Here is an 18644-nt window from a genome sequence, read left to right on the forward strand (position 1 = left end):
ACCTGGAAATTTCAGGTAATTTTTAAATTGTGCTTTCCAGGCCTGGAAAAGTATTTGAAAAGTCGGATATGGATATTTTACCTGTAAATATTTCATGAGCTTTATGTTGGTCTAGAGTACAGCAAACCTGGGTTTCAAAACACAGTGATGTCCAATTTTTCAGTGATTTATTCTTTTCAACGAATTAGTCGAAATGGTTAACAAACTGGTCTGAATGAATTAAAAGCAAATCGGTCTGAATCAAATAAAAAACAAATCTGTATTAAAGGAACAATGACATGAGGAATCAAATTTTCCTTGATCTTTTGATTGAAGAGATCACTGTATTATAAAATCGTACTGTAGGTTTCATAACTCAAAACTTCCACGTCACTGCAAAAAGAGAATTTGTTAAAAAAACAAGCTGCCAAAACGACTCTTTCTCTCTTCCTCCACGTTGTGATGTCACACTGTGGTAGACATTTTTGTCTGAACACCTCCGCAACAACACATCAACACCTACTTTACCTTATTATTTTCGTAGCCCGACCAGTAGCGGTGAGCAATAAGATGGCAAGCAGAGAGAGCAGGTCAGTCAAGAACAGAGAGCCAATCATTAAAGTGGGTGTTTACTGTAAAGTCTTAAATGAGAAGCAGCAATAAAGCAGACCGTTTCTGACTAAGGGCCAAAATGAGGGTGGAAAATTAAAATGTTTTACAAATATATGACTGTATATATAACTTTACTAATATTCTAAGCGAACCTCAAGGAACACATTAAAATAATAATAAAAAAAGGCATGTCATGACTCATGCAATTAATCATAAACACCTGGAAAGGTCATGGACATTCATAGGGATAGAACCCTGACTGCAACTTCAATCTGATGACCATGGATATAGTCATGTGAAATTTCAGATGGTCTTTCAATTTAGTGGTAATTTGAACTGCATAGAATTATAGCTCATTGTCTGGTTTCAGCCTGTTGAAACAGAACTTGACCCAGCAGGGCTACAGTAGCCATGACAACAGACCAGATTGTGCTCCTCCACATTTTACAGCATTTCTGAGTAACAGACCTTCTAAATTTAATGAAGCACTTCGATAAAAATCTCTGTTGAGCTACTATGGTTTCCAGCAATTTAATTAGCCTAGAATTTATATGGTTACAAAGTCACACAAACAAAGAGAAGGAGCAGAGTGTTTCATCCATTTATTAAGTTTGAAGCCCACTTATACAAAACTCATGAACTGCTTTTAGAACATTTTGATAGCTTTCCCAACATTTGGAAATAAATTAAGGAGAAGAAGTTAGCAGCAACACACATAAATAAGAACATTAAAAGAAGAGTTATGACAGTGGAATATCAATGTGAGCAAATGTTTCCTCTCACAGAAAGGCATTGTTAACATTTATTTGCCAAAGGTGCTACTGGTTTAGGTAACCGGTTACGCTGTTAATCAAATCCAATATAGTCATCAATAGGACTTTAAGTCAGTTTTAAAATTCTTAATGTTGGGGAACTTCAAACAAGTGCAACCCTTTCCAACTGAGCCAGTGTCTTCCTCTGGAGGCACCATTTTTTTCCATTCACTACTCGCTGCACTTGTATCAGCTCTTTCTTGTTATCCAATGAAAACATGGCTGGTGAATTGTGAAGTTTCAGACAGGTTATTATGGATGTGTTCATGGGTCATGCAATAAAATGGTATGCTATGATACTTTTCTCCTGAATTATTACTATCATAAGACATAAAAACAGCGCATTAAACAGAGAGCTCTGACTATAGAGTTTTGATGTAAATCCCAGAGGTGTTAAGAAAACAGAACATGCAATGCTGTGAGTAAATGCAGCTGTGCAAATGTGTCACTGTATCAGAGTTAAAATCCCCTTTCCAGCTTTTTCTACACTGACCTAGTTTATTGACAATAGATTATGTCTGTGTTTTTGACTAAAGTGTCCACTGACCTGTGATCAAGCACCCAGACAGAGTTAAATGGATAGCTCACCCAAAATGAAAATTCTGTAATATATGTTGTTCCAAACCTGAATGACTTTCTTTCTCCAGGGAACACTAAAGGAGATGTTAAGCAGAATGTTAGCATTAGTCACCTTTCACTTCCATTGCATCATACAGTTTCATTCTGCCTAACATCTCCTTTTGTGCTGTTTCATAGAAGAAAGTCATACAGGTTTGGAACAAAATGAGGGTGAGAAAATGCTAACAGAATTATCATATTTGGGTGAACTATCCCTTTAAGAGCTAAGCCTGAGTTCTAGGCCTGATGTATGTCTCTGTATGTGTGTGTGTTTGTGAAAGCCTCTAGTCTTGAAACTTCCAAATGTAGCGAAATACACAACAAACTTCAATACTTACAATCTTTACTCTTTCTTTTTGAATCAACAATAATGTTAAATAATAAAAGAGTACTGATCTGAAGTTTAATAAAACGCCACTACTGCAATCTGTATGTTAAAGCACTGAGTGTGTGTGTGTTTGTTTTGCTCTGGGTTTTTTGTAGAGCAACTTATTAAGGTATTATGATTATTAATGTTATTATTGTAATTAAAATACCAATAAACAAAGAAGCAGAGCAAATGAAAAGAGAAGTCACTGACTGATCACAGCAAAATTTCTGTACACAAATTTTAAGAAATTTTTAACAGAGATGAGGTTGGCAGGGCAGGAAGAGAGAATTCAGAGGGGAGTTAGGGTAAAGCTGCCCCGGACTGGGGTAATTTGCTGGGGTGAGGTTGCTCACCTCTTCTTAGGGGCTTGGGCTGTACGGGGAGGGGTTACAGGTCGCCCTGAGTTCACCCCACCGTACTGGTACTTTGCCTTCTTTTCTGATGGCTTCAGGATCTAAGAGAGAATAGAGAGGGTGGGAGAGTGCAATATGAGAGTACTAAGGATGCACCAATATACCAGTTCTATAAGCCGATAATTAATTAAATATTGAATATTGGACAATACAGATAAAAATAAATATATATATATATATATATATATATATATATATATACATATATATATATATATATATATATATATATATATATATATATATATATATATATAAAAACATATTGTGCATCCCTATATGCAAAGAGTACAGTATGTGTGTGTCTGGACTATAACACACCTGAAAAGAGCACATGAGTGACTCATCCACGCTCATCATTCCACCGGCGTTGTCAAACTCCCCGCAGTAGTTTGGTGCCGAGAACAGAGTGACCAGCTGCCGCTTTGCAAAAAACTCATAACCATCTTCAACCACCTGCAAAACACAACACACTCACTATACAAACTACAGAACACACACAACGTATAGAATGCAAAACAATCCCCTAAAAATACAGTCATTTGGTACCATAATTATTTGAAGGTACCACATGGATAGAAAATCCTGATCAGCTGAAAGTAATTGGTACCTGGTGTGCCCTGCAGATGAGGTCCAGATCATGGCGGTTAAGAAATTTGCTCACTACATCGGCACCGAAAGTGAATGACACTCCACGATCATTCTCGCCCCATCCCTGAACGTCCTTATCTGGGTCTGACCACAGCAAATCACACAGCAACCCTGCAAATGCAAGAGACGGAATATGTATCTCATCTGATAATATTTTATTCTATAATCTTCTTGAGTTTATTACAAAGTTTTGTTTTCTTCTGTAAAATGTGTTGTTCTTTACATTCTGCTTTTTTTGTTTCTTCTCTGCTTTTTTGCACTGTAAAAAGATGTTAGACGATCTTGAAGTGAAGATGCTCAAGTCTTCATTACAGCAGTAACAAAGAATGTACTGTAAGCACTTTAAACTCAGTGAATTCAGATTGAACACTGAACATCCGAAACCTTTTATGCAGTTTGTAAAACATACATAATGTAACTGAAGTTGCCCCTGATGTAAATTAAGAACCTAACAAGTTAAGGTCTCTATAATGAAACACAGGCACCACCTTTGTCTGAGATGGTTCTCAATGGCCCACACTGGCACCCATTCTATAGACCAGAGGTGCCCATTCTCATTTACATATTTCAAAATATTTTGGATATTCAATTAACACAGCCTATACAAAACTAGTCCACCAATACAGAGGAGATGACAGCATTTTTCCAGATTTGGAATGAGGAGCTTATAAAAAATACAAAACTTAGCAACTCCTTCAGGGCAATTGGCAATAAAACAATGCAAAAATAAACATTTAACAAGGAAAATTAGTCAGAGATACTAAAAGTGGTTAATGCTCTGTAAAATGATTATTGTATCGTTAATAACATTTTATTTAACACCAAGGCTATTTAACACATCCAGATATTGTTTTGTTAAGATTATTTGTATCTACATTGTAGCAATTGGTAATTTTAGCACATGAGCACGACACCGAACTGATGCAGAGCGTGAGAAGCAGAGTGCCCATCCGTGCGATGTTTATGGTGCGAGCATCTGCCACAGACTCAGCAACATCTGCACAATGTATGGCACGAAACAAATCATGTTCCACTCAAAATTCAAATGAACATCGCGATGTATGAATCTTCACATAATTACAAAATATTATGCATTATATTTTGATTATGCCCTCTTTTCTACTTACTGTACCAGACTACATTATAACAGCCTATGTTAATGAACAGACGTTGGAACAACGAGACACAATGCAGCAGTCAAAGACGTATGACATGTATGTACATACTGTGTTTGTGCATGTCTATGTGCCCTCCCTACATGTATGTACATACTGTATTTGTGCATGTCTATGTGCCCCCCCCAGAGAACTCGAGTAGACAAAATTACCAAAATGCCCATCCCTAATCTATTGGTTTAATAATTCTCAGACGCACTGTAAAGTGAATAAAAGTGTGCAGGAATTTCCCGCATTATAAACGCGGAACTTGCAGAAATGTTTTCCCCTTTTGTCATGTACTGCAATGCGGGCCAAATCAGAGGTCACCACGGGCCAACTTTGGCCTGCGGGTCCCGGTTTGGGCATCTCTGCTATAGACCATTTCAAGAATGTAAACGAAAACAAAGGAATTAGAACGGTCCAAATGTATTTCCGGATCCTTTCAACAAAGTCTCTTTTTCAAGGTAAGTCAGTCCACTTGAAAAAGTGGACTGGACTCAGCATTTTTTGAACGCTCTTGGGCAGTTTGGGCAGCTATTTTTCTATGTAAACAAGCGGCATGAAAGTGCAGCTCCTATCTACATGAATGGGGAAAGACCAAAATCTCCAAAACGGACGGTCAAGATTACGATAAAAGAACCTATTTCAAATAAGCAGTAAAATCTGACAACACTGTGTGGTGGGGTGAGCAAGAGACAGACACAGTGGGTGTGGCGTCAGGCCTCAGAGAGACATTTATTTAAAATGTCCAAAACAAAGGGGAATCTGTGGCCTTCGCGGTGGAAAGGGCTATGTGAAGGAAGAGTAGTGAAGACGGAAAAGGTCCAGGTGTTAGTGGGCGGGTTCCCAGCAGCCGCAACGTGCTCCCCTCCTTGGTCGAGGCATGTGGGGACCCTCACCGCTGCATTCATGGACCTAAGAAGACAGGTCTCCAAGGGAGAGGGGCGCTCTGTGTTTAAAGGAACCGGTGATGAGGCTCTTCGTTGGGATCAGGTGAGCCCCATCACAGGTCGCAAAATGGGGAAAAGTCACCGCAGGCAACGATTATCCACAGGAGGGTTGTGTCGTTCCGTCACAACCGGAATAATAAATTGTGGGTTTTTAACTCAGATTACGCTAAAAAATGCATCTTTACCATCTTGTATAGCTAATGCGCATGTGTGTTCTCGAGTTGATTTCTGTATCTAAAAGGTGATTGGCTATTTTACCTGTAAGGCGGGACTTCCTTTCTACATCCGCTGACTGTTGGTTGTTTTTGGGAGTTACAATTTCTCCCATTCATTTTAATAGAAGTGGCCCATCTCTGCTAAATAGTCTCTTGTTTTGACAAGCAGGAAATGTTCATGGAACAATGACATCACTTGACGTCACCAATGAACAGTCCTTGAAATGGTCTAATAATTGATGACCATTTGCTCAGAACCTAAACCAAAATGGTTTAGTGACACCATCGCATGGACATTTGTTTGTTTCTATAAAAATCAGGCTGATGGTGATGCAGTTACTCTAATAAAATCAAGTTAAGTGGAACACATATTCTGGAACAGGCTCCTGTAGTTTTCATACAGTGCACACACACACACACACACACACACACACACACACACACCTGTATCCGGAACGTCAGTTGGTCGCATAATCCGACGTATCTGTTCCATTGACTGCAGATCAGGAGAAAGACCTAGAAAGTCAGACGGAATGAGAGAAAGAGAGAGTGTGACAAATAGACAGTGTCACAAAGGGCATTCAACATAAAATATATTAATATTTTAGCCCCTTTAAGCCCTATTGCATCTGAACAAGAGTCCCTTCTGTATTACTATCCATCATTTGTTCACTCCTCACCTCCATGGCAACAGAAAATCTTCTCGTCTATGATGGCAGCGATTGGGAGGCAGTTGAAGCAGTCTGTAAATGTCTTCCAGAGTTTTATGTTGAACCTGCGTTTGCCTGCTCAAAGAAAGATGTACATGTTCATAACAATGAATACAGCATAGTGCATGACCTAAAAGTTTGTTCAGTATGTTGAAGAGTGAGTGGGTGAGAGAGAGAATCAATAAGATATCAGATTGTTTGGTGTGGGTGTGTGTCAGTTTTGGTAAGAGACCTGATGCTTACACTCATCGTAAAAGCCGTAGATCCGGTTGATGGAGGCACACTCGTGGTTTCCTCGCAGGAGGAAGAAATTCTCGGGGTATTTGATTTTGTAGGCCAGTAGCAGGCAGATGGTCTCCAGAGACTGTTTACCTCGGTCCACATAATCACCCAGGAAGAGATAGTTCGCCTCCGGAGGAAAACCACCATATTCAAACAACCTCAACAGATCTGTGTACTGCCCATGGATGTCACCTACAGACAGAAAGAAAAATCATAACATCATAAAGCTAAAGAAAGGAAGAAAGGAAGGAATGAATGAAGAATGGAAGGAAGCAAGCAAGGACAGAATAAGGACAGAAGGAATGAAAGAAGGAAGAAATGAAGGACAGAAGGTAGGGTGGAAAGAAAGAAGGACAGAATGAAGGAAGGATGGAAATAAGGAAGGAAGGAATAAAGGACAGAAGGAAGGAAAGAAAGAGATAAGGAAGGACAAAAGGATGGCAGTCAGGCTGGAAGGAAGGGATGAATGACAGAAGGAAGAAAGGACAAAAGGAAGAAAAGGAGAGAAGGAAGAAAGGACAGAAGGAAGGAATGACAGAAAGAAGGATGAAAGGATGAAGGAGAGAAGGAAGGATGGAAAGAATGATGAAAAGGAGGACAGAAAGAAAAAAGGAAGGACAGATGGAAGGAAGGTAAGAAGGAAGGAATGGAGGAAGGAAGGAAGGCTAGGAAGGAAGGAATGGAGGATGGATGGAAGAAGGGAAGGACAGAAGGAAGTAAAGGAAGGAAGGAATGAAGAAGGAAGAAAGGAAGGACAGAAGACAGAAAGGAAGTAAGGAATAAAGGAAGGACAGAAGGACGTAAGGAAGGAAGGAAGCAAGCTATCCTCAGCTCCTTGACTCTTGGCCTAGAGATCTCACCCCCCAAAATTCAGGTTAATGACACACGCTCACTAGGGTCTCAGGTGTGCCACAGAGTAAAGAGAAATTACCTCAAACCTACCCTCATTACAGCTATATTTATAACCTGCTCTACTTACACTCTCTCTTTCTCTCTCTCTCTCTCTCACACACACACAGATTTATCCAAACCTTAACATTTGAGGGAGACTGATGTGAAGGAATGTAATTAAAACAGCCGAGATCCTCTCGTTTAGAAGAAGAGTATCAAACCTAGTAACCTACCACAGATTTTAAGAGGAGCCTCCAACTCCAGCAGAATGGGCTGGCTGAGAAAGATCTCTCGAGACTTAATGCAGAGTCCTCGAACCTCTGCCTCCGTCATCTGTACGATCTTCCCTGGGCGACATCCTCGCACTACAAAAGTGGAAATCACCATTAGTTAACATCTGGTTGTTTATCATCTGGCTAACATTTGCTAATCATCTGTAATCTGCAAGTGTTTAAAACATCCTTATTACAACATTGCTGACTGGGCCAAATCTGGGACTCATTAAACATAAAGCTTGATTTTCAAACCAACCAATTTAATAATTTACATCTAAACTCAGCACACAGAACAACCACACTGTCCATCATGGTTCACAGTTCACTGACCATTGTGTGCATATTGCACATAATAATGGCAAGAACTGGTCGAAATCGCCCGCGCCAATCTAATTGGCTGGCTAATAGGGTAATCAGGTTATTACCAGTTTGCCTGAAAACTTGTTCAAATCTGGCAACCCGGCGGTGTTGAAATACTATTGGCGAGTGGGCAGTGGGTGGGATCACACAGGCCAAAATATAAACAGAAATTCCAGCGAGGAATTTTATTTATTTATATTTCTGATGCCATATCAGCAGCAATGGCAAAGACAACAGTATTCAAATTAAACAATGTTTACAATAGTTTGACAGATACAAAATCCACATATAACAATAATAACAGTAGTAGTAATTACAATTATATAGAGTTTTTCGTTTAGTATGTGATAGGAATTCTAAAAATTTTCCCAGAGAGACCTTTTTGAAAATGTCCATCAATATATTTTCTGAATTAAAACGTTGTCTAATATCATATAGATCAAAATATGTTTTACACTCAAGAAATTCTTACATAGATCACAAACTGGTTTCTTCCCCTTAATAAGTATGAATGAGTGAGTCTTGAGTGACCAATTTGACATCTCGATATATATACAACCTGGTCAAATCTATTTTCAAAGAGGAAATAATAAACTCATTGATTTAGTACTGGGTTCACTTCATGTAGTTTGTTATATATGCATTCATTCCACTCCATTTGCCATTTGTTGTGAATGTACAGATTCAATATGGGTTTAACATCAGATACTGGTACATTACATTCTGTCATGTCCAGCTGAAGTGCTTCCTTAGCCACTTTATCTGCCTGTTCATTGAAAAGCCAATCCCATATGGCCTGGTATCCAACAAAAGACAATATTGAAATCTGATTCCACTTTTCCTATTAGGCTAATAATTGTAGGGTGTTCTGTTTTCAGAGCTTCGAGTGCTTGCAGGCAAGTAATAATGCACAAGCTTCTGCTGTGAAAATTGATCTTTGTCCAGGAATACACTTGCCAAAACTTTTTGGGCCAATAACTACTGCTGCAGATACATGATTGTCTGACTTTGATCCGTCTGTGTACACTGGTACATGAGATGGTAAGCTGCATCTTATGTCCAGGAATTTCTCCTGGTAGACGTTTGGATGATTTATCTTTTTATTATACTGAGCCAGGTTCATCATGATAGTTGTTTTTTTGTGTCGATGTTAGGATATCCAGATTAATGTCCATGTTCTCCAAGTGTGGTTTTGTGCGAATTCCAAAAGGACTGATATACCTGGGTCTGGCTTCATACAGGTGTGAATGTTGAGGATGAAAGACTGAAGGATATGCTGGGTTACTTTCATTAGCTTTTAACTTAACTGCATAGTTAAGGGCCAATTTCAGCCTTCTGTTATATAGTGATGGTTCTCTTACTTCTGTATACAAGCTTTGGATTGGAGAGGTCCTAAATGCTCCTAGTGCAAGTCTCAATCCTTTATGATGTACTGTATCCAACATTTTAATATATGACTTCCTGGCAGATCCATAAATTGCGCTCCCATAGTCCATTTTTGATCGAACAATTGTCCTATAAAGTCTCAAGAGTACTTCACAATCTGCACCCCATTTGATCCTTGCTAGCACTTTTATAATATCCATTGCTTTGAAGCATCTATTCCGCAGCATTTTGATATGAGGGATGAAGGATAGTTTATTATCAAAAGTAAGTCCTAGGAATTTTGTCTCTTTTATGACTTTTATAGGTTCCCTTTCCAAAAAGAGTTCTGGCTCGAGGTGCATAGATCGCAAAATACAAAAATGCATACACACAGTTTTTGATTTAGAAAATGTTCATTCATTTTGTACTGACCAGTCATACATTTTATTTATACATATTTGTATTTGTCTCTCAATTACGTTCATATATTTGCTTTTATAACAAATGCACACATCAGCTACATATAGGCTATGGAATATATTAGGCCCCATAACACTTACAATCCTGTTAATTTTAATGCTGAAAAGAGTTACTGAAAGTATACTTCCTTGGGGCACTCATGATTCTTGTACATGCAATTCAGATAGCATGTTTCTTACTCTAACACAAAAAACTCTATTAGATATAAAATTGGAAATAAAAATGGGTAGACATCCCCTGAAACCCATATTGTAAAAATCTTTTAGAATGCCATACCTCCACGTATTATCATAAGCTTTTTCTAAATCAAAAAATACTGCTACTACATGTAGTTTTATCTTTTTTAATAAAGCCACCTCATACAAAAGACTCTAATCTTATAAGGTGATCAAGAGTACTTTTCCCTCGTCTAAATCCACATGGATATTTACTTATCTTTTGGTCTTTTTCCAAAATCCACACCAGCCGATCATTGATCATTCATTCCATGGTTTTGCATAGGCACCTGATTATACAGTTTGGTTTTATCCGAAGAGAAATTAAGTTTTTTCTGTTCCTGTTTTATTTGTATTTCCTTAAATCTGGGAAGGCCGTTTTCTAGTGATGAATGTTTACGGCCCGGAATAGAAACTTCAAAGTAGAATATACTGGCTGTAGCGGAGAAGCCAGTATTTCAACTTAGCATGTTTCCTAATTCTCTAATGACATATTATGGTCATTTTATGATTTAGTAAAGTAAAAATATTACAAATAGCACCTTTAAACACAAATAGCTTGTCAAACAATCTCTACCTGCCTAAGTGGGTGGTTCATGGCCAGAATGACCTGCAAAGTGGACCAGACTTTATACTGATCAAAAGTCAAAAGTCTGGCTGTGTGAGACTAATTCATGTCAAGCAGACAATTACATTGAAGCCTTTATCCAATCAATGTCTAATGGTGACTCACAAATAAAAAAATGTTTTAGATCCGTTTCATCTCTATATCATCTCAGATACTGTCATCCTATAATTTACATATAAAAATACTGGAAACATATCTGTATATATCACGATCTGGTTGTGTGGGAATGTCAGCAAAGGCTTGCTAGAGTGTCAGTGTGTGTGTATGGGCTGAGAGCTAGTGCTCCTTTGAGTGGGAATCTTAAGAGCGTCTGGAATTTGGTAGGAATGTTCCCGCCTTGCCAAGCACAGTCGAAAGTGTCTTACTGTTAAAAAGAGGTTTAGCAGAGCAGTGTGGCTGACGACAGACTCACAGCTCTCGTTTGTCTAAGAACTTACTGTGACAAAGCAAAACTGCAAACTGAAACCTGTAATCATATTTCATTCTAAAACAGGGCACAGAAGGGTGAATGACAGATTAGGAAAGTGTGTGTGTGTGAGAGAGAGAGCAGAAAAATAGAAAGAGACACAGTATATGCAGAGACAGGGATAGTTCACCCAAAAATGAAAATTCTCACATCATTTACTCACACTCATGATATCCGAGGTTTGTATGACTTTCTTTCTTCACCAAAACACATTTGAAGAAAAACTGAAAAATATCTTAGCTCAGTAGGTCCTTAAAAATACAGATAGATAAGGTTTAGATTCTTAGATAAATACAGATATAAACCAAAACCAACCAAGCCCCTGTACAGCGTTCCTCCTCATTTGTAAACAGCGCTGCTCTTCCGGATGTAACGCATATGTCTCAGTTCTCGCATTTCAAATTGCAATGCGATTACGTCACATGCGTTTACCGCTGCTGACCGGAAGCATGATTTAGAGTTTAAAAAAGTACTTAAATATTTTATCTTTTTCGCACGAAAAAGTCGCTTTAGAAGACATTTATTTAACAGCTGGTGTCATATGGATGATATTTATGCTGACTGTCTGTGATTTTTGGAGTTTCAAAAGTGAAAGCATCATCCACTTGCATTTTAAGGACCTACTGAGCATTTAATTTTCTTTAAATGTATTCTGGTGAAGAAAGAAAGTCATACACACCTGGGATATCATGAGGGTGAGTAAATAATGAAAGAATTCTTCATTTTTGGGTGAACTATCCCTTTAAGGGAAGGTGACTGACCACCCGTGTATTTATGGGTGTTTATTCTCTCATTAAGTTTAAATGAAGGTCTCATTAAACTTAATTGTAAACTTTTTACCAGGCGTCATCATTTATTTTTTTCTATTTTTCAAATTAACTTATGTACACATTTTTACTATTCTAGCCTTGTCTCAAACCCAGACTTTCAAAATTATGAAAACCCATTATAAAAATATTTACATTTTTTAAATATAAAAATGATTTCTATTAATTATTCCAACACACCAAACAATGTTGCCCCTAAACAATGTTTTTCAGTTACTTATTAACCAAGGTAACAAAAGTGTCAGTGAAGAGAAGATATATTGATGAGACTAGTGATGTTTGAGGAAAACTCAAAATTCAAGTTAGCTACTGTAAATACTTACAGAATATATTTATTGGGCATAATTTCCAATCCAAATGTAATTTGGCAAATTACACACTAAATTAATTTAATTGTGTGTATTTAGGACACATACAATGTTAGCCATGAAATTAGCCATAGTAAGCCATTTTATTTTTAAAAAAAGTTGTCATTGTCATTTTTATCTCTTCGTTTTAACTACTTTACTTTCAAGAAACTCTAAATGGACTTTGGTGTGTGCCACAGAGAAAGAAAAGTTGTGCTGTTTTCTTACAGTCATGATTTAGTTATATATAAAATAGCCATTTTAGTCTTCAGGCTGTCCACCCTCACAGCATCCAACATACACCAGAAATGTTGGAGATTCTTTGAAAATAATGTTGTAACTCCAAATAATGTATATGTGTAAAGTGCAGAGCACTTTGTGAGACTGAAAAATGGTGAAACTCTGCTGTCATTGGTACAGATTGAAGTGAGTTTGTCTAAGTCTGTGAGCTGATGAAATGTCCCTCTTACTGCAGCATGATTAAACATAAGAAAAATCTGATTGTGTGTGTAAATGTATGTGTGCACATGTTTGTGTGTGTGTTTCACAAGCTGCAGACCAGACCAGTCTGAGCTGGATTATGAGCTGGACAGAAACAACTTGCTCAGAGTGGCAATCAACTACAATTCATTTTCAAACTATGCTCTGATTCATCATGTTTAGACCATATTACATAACAATACTTAAGGACAAAATGACACAGACTGGCCAAACTGATTCACTTTCCCACCGAAACATCTTTCACTGTAGCAATCCATACAATCTACAAGATTATCTGAGTCCTGACGGGCAGCCATTTAATGGTCCTCCCCAGCCACTGAAGATATGACAGAAGGCTATTTGAGCTTCACAGATCAGAGATAGATAGACAAGTGTTATCAAGAGACACAGATGGAGCATGAGAGAAACAGAGATGTGCCTGTGAGAAAACAAAAATAGGAGTGAGAGAAACCGAGAAGCAGGACACCGGGGTCACACAGATTTACAGATTGCATTGCTGTGTGAGGGTCAGCAGGATCGTGTTGGGCAAGATGAACCACAGCTTTTCTTTTATTAAGAAAGTAACTGACCAAGAGAAGCACTTAATTCTTTTAGAAACTGAAATGCTCAGAAATCTCCAACACATGATGGTCAATGACTCAAGCATTTATAAAAGCAGAAATGTAAATGCCAAGGCACACACTAAAGTCAACAAAGTAGTCCACATAATCCAGTTTGCAAAAAAAAAAAGTATAATATGCACTTTGTTACATTACATTAATATTGAAAATAATACAAAGTAATTTAAACAAATATTTCAGGTTCAATTCAAGAAAAGCTTAATTGACAGCATTTATATGGCATATTGTTGATTACCACAAAAAAATAATTCGACTTGTCTCTCCTTTTCTTTAAAAATCAAAAATCGAGGTAACAGTGAGGAACAATGGAAGTGAATGAGGCCAATCTGTAAATGTAAAAAAAAAAAAAAATACTCAATGACTAGCCACAAGACATAAAAAAATGTGTTAACAATATGATTTAAGTGTGGTAAAATCGCTTGCTAACCTTTTCTGTAAAGTTACATTTTACAACTTATGACTACATACAACTTATGACTTAATGCCATAAACCATAAAACAACTGTAAAAACGCAGATTTAAACAACTTTACAGCTCAAATAATGTACGAGTTTTGAGAGAAGAATTAGTGTGAGGTTTTATAAAATATACGCTTCACATTTCTGCCTTTAAATCCTCCAAAAACTGGCCCCATTCACTTCTATTGTAAGTACACAATATGGCACAACCTCAAGTGTCTTATTGCTTTTATAAAAGTCACCACATAATAAAAATATTAAGGTCTCAAGTATTTATTTAAATATAATATTATGTAAGTAAATCATTAAATGCCATCCTTCTGCCAGAAAATATAGTCCCTGGCAGTAAACAGAACGTTGCAAGGCAATAAGAATAACCAAAGTCCGGAATAACTGTCAGCTTTGGGTGCTGCGAAGTGATTCAAATAGAAGTTCTATGAAGAGGTCAGAGCTGTGCTTTATCATGAATCAAGCATGGCTGTTGACCAATCAGCATACGTGTGTCACATTACAGTTACGTTACACACCACACACCCACTCTGACCTTCACTTCACATAAACATTAACACCTCCTTCAACCACCCCCCTCCTGCTACTCAACCTGTTCTTAAGATCTGTGAAGAGGATGTGTGCCGGGACTTCCGGAAACAAAAGACATGGAAAGCACAGGGCCCAGATGGTGTTTCACCAGATCTTGTGCTGACCAGCTGGCCCCCATCTTCACACAGATCTTCAACAGATCACTGGAGCAGTGTGAAGTTCTCTGCTGCTTCAAATGCTCCACCATCATCCCTGTCCCAAAAAAAACCAAAATCACAGGACTTAATGACTACAGACCTGTCGCTCTGACATCTGTGGTCATGAAGTAATTTGAGAAACTGGTGTTGGCCCACCTGAAGGACATCACTGGACCCTTTCTGGATTCTCTTCAATTTGCCAACATTGGATTGCATCATATCCTGCAACATCTGGACAGACCAGGGACATATGCAAGGATCCTTTTTGTGGACTTCAGTTCGGCTTTCAGCACCATCATCCCAGCTATTCTCTGGACTAAATTAAACCAACTCTCTGTTCCCACCTCTATTTGTCAGTGGATTACCAGCTTTCTGACGGACAGACAGCAGCTAATGAGAATGGGAAAATTCACTTCCAGCACCTGTACAATCAGCACTGGTGCCCCCTAGGGATGTGTGCTCTCCCCACTACTCTTCTCCCTGTACACAAATGACTGCACTGCCAAGGATCCCTCTGTCAAGCTCCTGACGTTTGCAGATGACACCACTGTCATCGGCCTCATCCGAGATGACGATGAGTCTGCATACAGAAGGGAGGTTGAACAGCTGGCTGTCTGGGGCAATCAAAACAACCTTGAGCTGAACACGCTCAAAACAGTGGAGATGAGAGTGGACTTTAGGAGGAACACCCCAACATTAACCCCCCTCACCATTCTGAACAGCACTGTGGCAGCAGTGGAGTCATTCAGGTTCCTGGGCACTACCATCTCACAGGACCTGAAGTGGGAGACACACATTGACTCCATTGCGAAAAAGGCCCAGCAGAGGTTGTACTTCCTTCACCAGTTAAGGAAGTTCAACCTGCCACAGGCGCTGCTGATACAGTTCTACTCAGCAGTCATTGAGTCTGTCCTCTGCACTTCTATAACTGTCTGGTTTGGTTCAGCTACGAAATCAGACATCAGCAGACTACAAAGGACAGTTCAGACTGCTGAGCAGATTACTGGTTGACCCCTGCCCTCCCTTCAAGAACTGTACACTTCCAGAGTGAAGAAAAGGGCTGGAAAAATTACTCTGGACCCCACTTACCCAGCCCACTACCTCTTTGAACTGTTGCCTTCTGGCCGGCACTTCAGAGCTCTGAACACCAGAACCGTCAGGCACAAGAACAGTTTTTTTTCCCTCAGGCTGTCCATCTCATGAACAGTTAAAACTGCCCCATTGAGCAACAATTATCTGCAATATATAGCTTAGTCTATTTATATTTATCCAACATATCCTACCTCTTCTTCCATTTCATTCCCTTGCACTATCTGTATATAACAGATTTGTATTTGAACATACGGTGTGTGTGTGTGTGTGTGTGTGTGTGTGTGTGTGTGTATGTATATATGTATATATATTAGTCTTATTGTGTATTTCTATATATACTTATACTTTCTATTCACTTTTTATTTTTATTCTATTTTTTATTATCTATGTTTGTTGTTGTATTGTTGTGCACTGGAAGCTTCTGTCACCAAGACAAATTCCTTGTATGTGTAAGCATACTTGGCAATAAAGCTCATTCTGATTCTGAGTAACGTAACAAAGAAAATTCAGTTTTTCATTATGAAAAGAATAATAAAACACAGGGGCGTTTACTATTTCTGAGGCCCCGAGCAACCGACCAGCCCCAATTTCTAAATGTTTTGCTTAAAATATTACATTAAATTGATTTTAAATAATAATTTTAAATTCATCCTATCAGCCATTGTAGCCATGTATATTCAAAAGGTTTAATGAAATAAAAATCTAGTTAAAATAATACATGATTTCCAGTTTTTCCACAATACAGTGATAAAACTATTTCTTTTTTTAATGAACAGGGTGTGCAAAACCTACTACTTCACTCACTAACATTTTGGAATTCAGTTGTCATTTATTATTATAAACCAACAATTATGTATTGTTGTCCAGTTAGTAATTATAATATGATACAGTATTATTTTTATAACTTTGAGGATTTGTTGTATACAATAGTCTTATTTACTTTTTCACCTGGAGGCTGCAGTGTATTGTTCAACATGTTGCAAAAGGCTGTATTTTATGTAAGCATCGTAGGCAACATTCGTAACAGTATTGTAACAGTAAACATACAAGGCACAGCGGCCCCTCAGCACACTAGAGTAAAAGGGGGAAAAACATTGCACTGAAACTTTGCTTGGTGCAGAACAATCTGGAATAATCCTAAACATTGTAACAGTCACCTCTCTGCAACCTGAACTTGTTCAGAACGTTAAATCTTTGTGACACCTGCCCTAAAAACAATCAAGATGCAGCACAACGAATGAAACAGAACGCAGGTGTCTCGACGTGCGTTTTTGAGACCTGATGTTCTTTTTAACGTGACACAGAGTCTAAAAATGTACCACTGTGACACTGAAGAAATAGCGAGACGTGGTGCAGCAGGTATGGACGTTCGTCCAGTGTGTGTTTACAAAGGAAAACAATGGAAAAACAGAGAAGACGCACGCAAAAACACGTTTGGTGTGAACGGCCCCTAACACATCCGTTTGCGCTTATGTGAGTGAGAGCGCGTGGGCGAAACAAGTTCGGAAGGACTGTATATTTTTCCATAAATTAGAAACCCGAACTCAAAGTCCTACTTGAAAAACTGACTTAAAAATCCGGCGGACCTCTAACGTGATCGTTCTGAGAGGGCTGACAACAGAACAACATGTCACACCTCAAGCGTTGTTTGCTGAGCTTTCCTACCGGGGCGGTGGTTAAAACTACTGGTCAAAGATACAACATTGTGTAATGAGAAAGAACTGGTATATAGAATACTGTGTAACGTTTTGAGGGAATTAATTGCTTCGTTACTAAGAAAAATAATATTGTAAGGAAGTTATTTAGAGAATACAGTGAATCATTATGAGAAAAAAAATCAGTGTAATGTTATGGAAATAGTATATCGTTATGAAGAGATATACAAAATAACTTTATGACCAGAGAGCAGTGCGTTGTGGAAATAATACACTGTAATGTTAATAGTGTATAACGCTGAATGTCATTCACCCGTGCGGAGAATCGTCGGTTAAATTTTTGACTAAAGTCACCGACGTACAGCAGGACACCACACCACCGCAACGTCCATCCCTCTCACCTTCTCATTTTCACGCTTTCTTTAAACAACTGTCTTATAAATAAAAGGCCCCAAGGCCTCGTCCCTGCTTTGCTAGATAACAGCAGGGTTTGATGCGGTCTGGAGTGAACTCCCAGCGCTGACATGAAGGCTGTCCAAACCCCGGGGCCACTGCCGTGTTTGTAAACAGGGCTGAGAAAGCCGCAGATTAGCTCGCACTTTACGCGTACTATTTCCCATTCACCAGCGGAAAAACACATCACGACAGAGTAGGTAGTTACTATGAACGTTAGTATTCACGCTAAAGTGGCGTTCACTCCATACAGCTTACCTTCGAGAAGGCGCGAAATGAGACTGTCAACGTTTAATTCCCCCTCCGCCATCTTCAGTGCTGAGTTCTGCATGCAGCGCTTCCAGTCACGGCCGCTAGATGGCGTACAAAATGACGTCATTCACTTAGTTACAGGCAAATACATCAATATTAATGACCCTTTTCATGAATATTTAATTGTTTTAAAGGTGAACTTTTGACCTGTTAATGCAGCTTAATTGTTAATGGTATTTTCTATTGTTCAAAG

The 18644-nt window shown here is 38.5% G+C and overlaps 1 protein-coding gene across 1 annotated transcript; it reads right to left on the reverse strand.

The window, feature by feature from the left end:
* Positions 1 to 1176: 1176 nt before the first annotated feature.
* Positions 1177 to 18486, reverse strand: LOC127410653 (serine/threonine-protein phosphatase PP1-beta catalytic subunit-like). The gene is made up of 8 exons (XM_051645772.1): positions 18398 to 18486; positions 7894 to 8025; positions 6731 to 6961; positions 6458 to 6562; positions 6222 to 6293; positions 3415 to 3566; positions 3126 to 3260; positions 1177 to 2845 (listed from the first exon to the last, which is right to left on the reverse strand). The coding sequence occupies exons 1-8, from the start codon at positions 18468 to 18470 to the stop codon at positions 2741 to 2743; spliced, it is 1005 nt and encodes a 334-aa protein (XP_051501732.1). The 5' UTR covers positions 18471 to 18486; the 3' UTR covers positions 1177 to 2740.
* Between the last annotated feature and the right edge of the window lie 158 nt (positions 18487 to 18644).

The sequence above is a fragment of the Myxocyprinus asiaticus genome, chromosome 20 (assembly GCF_019703515.2).
Source record: "Myxocyprinus asiaticus isolate MX2 ecotype Aquarium Trade chromosome 20, UBuf_Myxa_2, whole genome shotgun sequence".
Classification (NCBI taxonomy): domain Eukaryota; kingdom Metazoa; phylum Chordata; class Actinopteri; order Cypriniformes; family Catostomidae; genus Myxocyprinus; species Myxocyprinus asiaticus.